The sequence below is a fragment of the Nicotiana tabacum genome, chromosome 5 (assembly GCF_000715075.1).
Source record: "Nicotiana tabacum cultivar K326 chromosome 5, ASM71507v2, whole genome shotgun sequence".
NCBI lineage: Eukaryota > Viridiplantae > Streptophyta > Magnoliopsida > Solanales > Solanaceae > Nicotiana > Nicotiana tabacum.
The window spans coordinates 144,364,914-144,367,380 of NC_134084.1; the positions used below are offsets into that span (position 1 = coordinate 144,364,914).

General features: G+C 36.4%; 1 protein-coding gene across 1 annotated transcript; it reads left to right on the plus strand.

Moving 5' to 3' along the window:
* Positions 1 to 276: 276 nt before the first annotated feature.
* LOC142181017 (putative mitochondrial protein AtMg00820) lies at positions 277 to 651 on the plus strand. Its single transcript, XM_075253127.1, has one exon. It carries the CDS (start codon positions 277 to 279, stop codon positions 649 to 651), a length of 375 nt encoding a protein of 124 aa, XP_075109228.1.
* The last annotated feature ends 1,816 nt before the right edge of the window (positions 652 to 2,467 follow it).

Sequence of the window (2,467 nt, forward strand, 5' to 3'; positions counted from 1 at the left end):
ATCACATTTCTGGAAAATGATTTTCCAAAGAAGGGAGAGGTAAAGAATAGAGAGCCTTTTTATGAAATGTTGAACTCAAATAGTCAGCAAGTGTCTTGTGACACATGATAATCAAATTGATCAAAATATTATTCTTGATCCGAGTGGGAGTGGGAACTCTCAATCCAAAAATCCTTCTGACGAACCTGAATTTCAACTACGAAAGAGTTCCAGGAAAAATATACCCAAACATACTTATGAAATTGAAGATTATGTTTTCTTGGTATCTCCACAGAAATGGATGGGCCAAAGTCTGTGACTGAGGCTTTATCGAGCCCTAGAAAAGATGAGTGGATGAAAGCAATGAAAGAAGAATTAGAGTCCATGAAAACCAACAAAGTCTGGGATCTAGTTGAACTTCCGCTTGGACGTAGAGCCATTGGGAACAAATGGGTTCTCAAAGTTAAACGCAAAGCGGATGGGTCAATAGAAAGATACAAGGCACGATTGGTGGTAAAAGGCTTTTCTCAAGAAGTCGGAATATATTATGAGGAAATATTTTTACCAGTTGTGAAGTTTACCACAATTCGCTTACTTTTGGCTATTGTTGCACGTTTGGATTTGGAATTACATCAAATGGACGTGAAGATAGCTTTCTTAGTGGAGAACTAAAAGAAGAAATCTACATGGAACAACCTATAGGCTTCATTGTTAAAGGCTAAAAAAAAGGTTTGTAAATTGAAAAGATCTATTTATGGCCTGAAGCAATCTTCAAGGCAATGGTATTTGAGATTTCACAAGGAGGTGTTCTCATATGATTTCACCATGATCAATGAAGACCATTGCATTTATATGAAGAAGTCTAGTGGGATGTTTGTAATTCTTTCTCTTTATGTGGACGATATTTTATTGGTCGGAAACAATTTGGAGTATTTGAAAACTATCAATTCATGGCTTTCAAAGTCATTTGACATGAAAGATATGGGCGAGTCAGACTATATCCTTGGAGTTAAAATCCAAAGAGACCGTTCCAAAAAGTTATTGAGTCTATCTCAAGAAACTTATATAAAGAAAATTTTGGAGCATTTTCGCTTGAATAGTTGCAAATCCATAGATACTCCTATAGCGAGAGGTGAAACTTTAAGCCTTGAAATGTGTCCCAAGACTGAAAATGAAAAGGAAGACATGTCTCGAGTTCCATATTCAAGTGCTGCCGGGAGCTTGATGGCTATGCTATGTACTCGCCCAAACATTTGTTATGACGTAGGTCTAGTTAGTAGGTATCAATCCAATCCTGGAAGAGATCATTGGAGAGTTGTGAAGAGAATTTTCAGATATCTGAAGGAACTGCAGATTATTCACTATGTTATAGTGGAAATGATTTATGCTTAAGAGGATATACAGATGATGATTGGGCTGGTGACCATAATGATAGAAAATCAACATCCGGTTATGACTTGTTACTTAATGGTGGTGCTATATCATGGAAAAGTAAGACACAAACCTGTACAACCCTTTCAACGATGGAATCTGAGTTCATGGCTTGTGCGTCTGCAGTACAAGAAGTTGTTCAGTTGAAGAGATTTTTTGAGCATTTGGATATTACAAAGAACTCTTAGGATCCCCATGACTCTATATTGTGATATTCAACCGGCTATTGCATATACAAAAGATCCTAAGTATCACATCAAGACCAAATACATTTACATCAAGTATAACTTTGTGAGAGACATAGTAGCAAGTGGAGAGATAAATTTGCAATACATTCCTACACGAAGTATGATAGCTGATCCTTTTATAAAAGGCGATATCTAGAGACCTGTTTGAGAAACATGTTATGGCTCTAGGTTTGCGAAGGATATGAGCATATTTATGTATTATCAAAACGACTTTAGTATTATAATATGCTCATCAAAATTTGACTCTTGAATTTATGTTTATATCTCGTATGCATGTGATGAGTGTTTTGTTGATAAAGTCTGTTGAACAAGTTGCGAGATTGGCTTTCTCACACGAGCAATCGCCTCTTACGTTAAGAATCGTGAAGAGATGAGACCTTATAGAACCTTGGATAATACGAGGTTATATTTACTTGTAGAGGTCGGTCTTGACAACTAATCAGACTTACAAATTTCACTATTCGATTATGGCTTGTTTTGTAAGCCAGATGCAAGTTTCTCTAAGAAGATGATTTGAGGATTATTGAAATGAGAAACTTGGGTTAGACATTTGGAGGTGTCTAGACCAAGATCTGTACGGTGTTGAATAATTAAAATAATAAGACACACGCACCAATATAAGGTAAGAACATCGTAACATATGTTTCATACCACGTGTGCTATCGACCATGGGATAATGGAAGAACGAATCCCTGCTTCTTCATTGTGTGAGATCCTAAAGAAGTTAGAGTAACTTTTATTGAGATATCCATTGGCCTTTTATTGTCTCTTGAAGTGCAAATCAGTGTTGCTACTTTAGCATGCCACTA

Coding starts and splice junctions, on each gene's coding strand:
- LOC142181017 (XM_075253127.1), top strand. CDS start 277: ATGGATGGGCCAAAGTCTGTGACTGAGGCTTTATCGAGCCCTAGAAAA.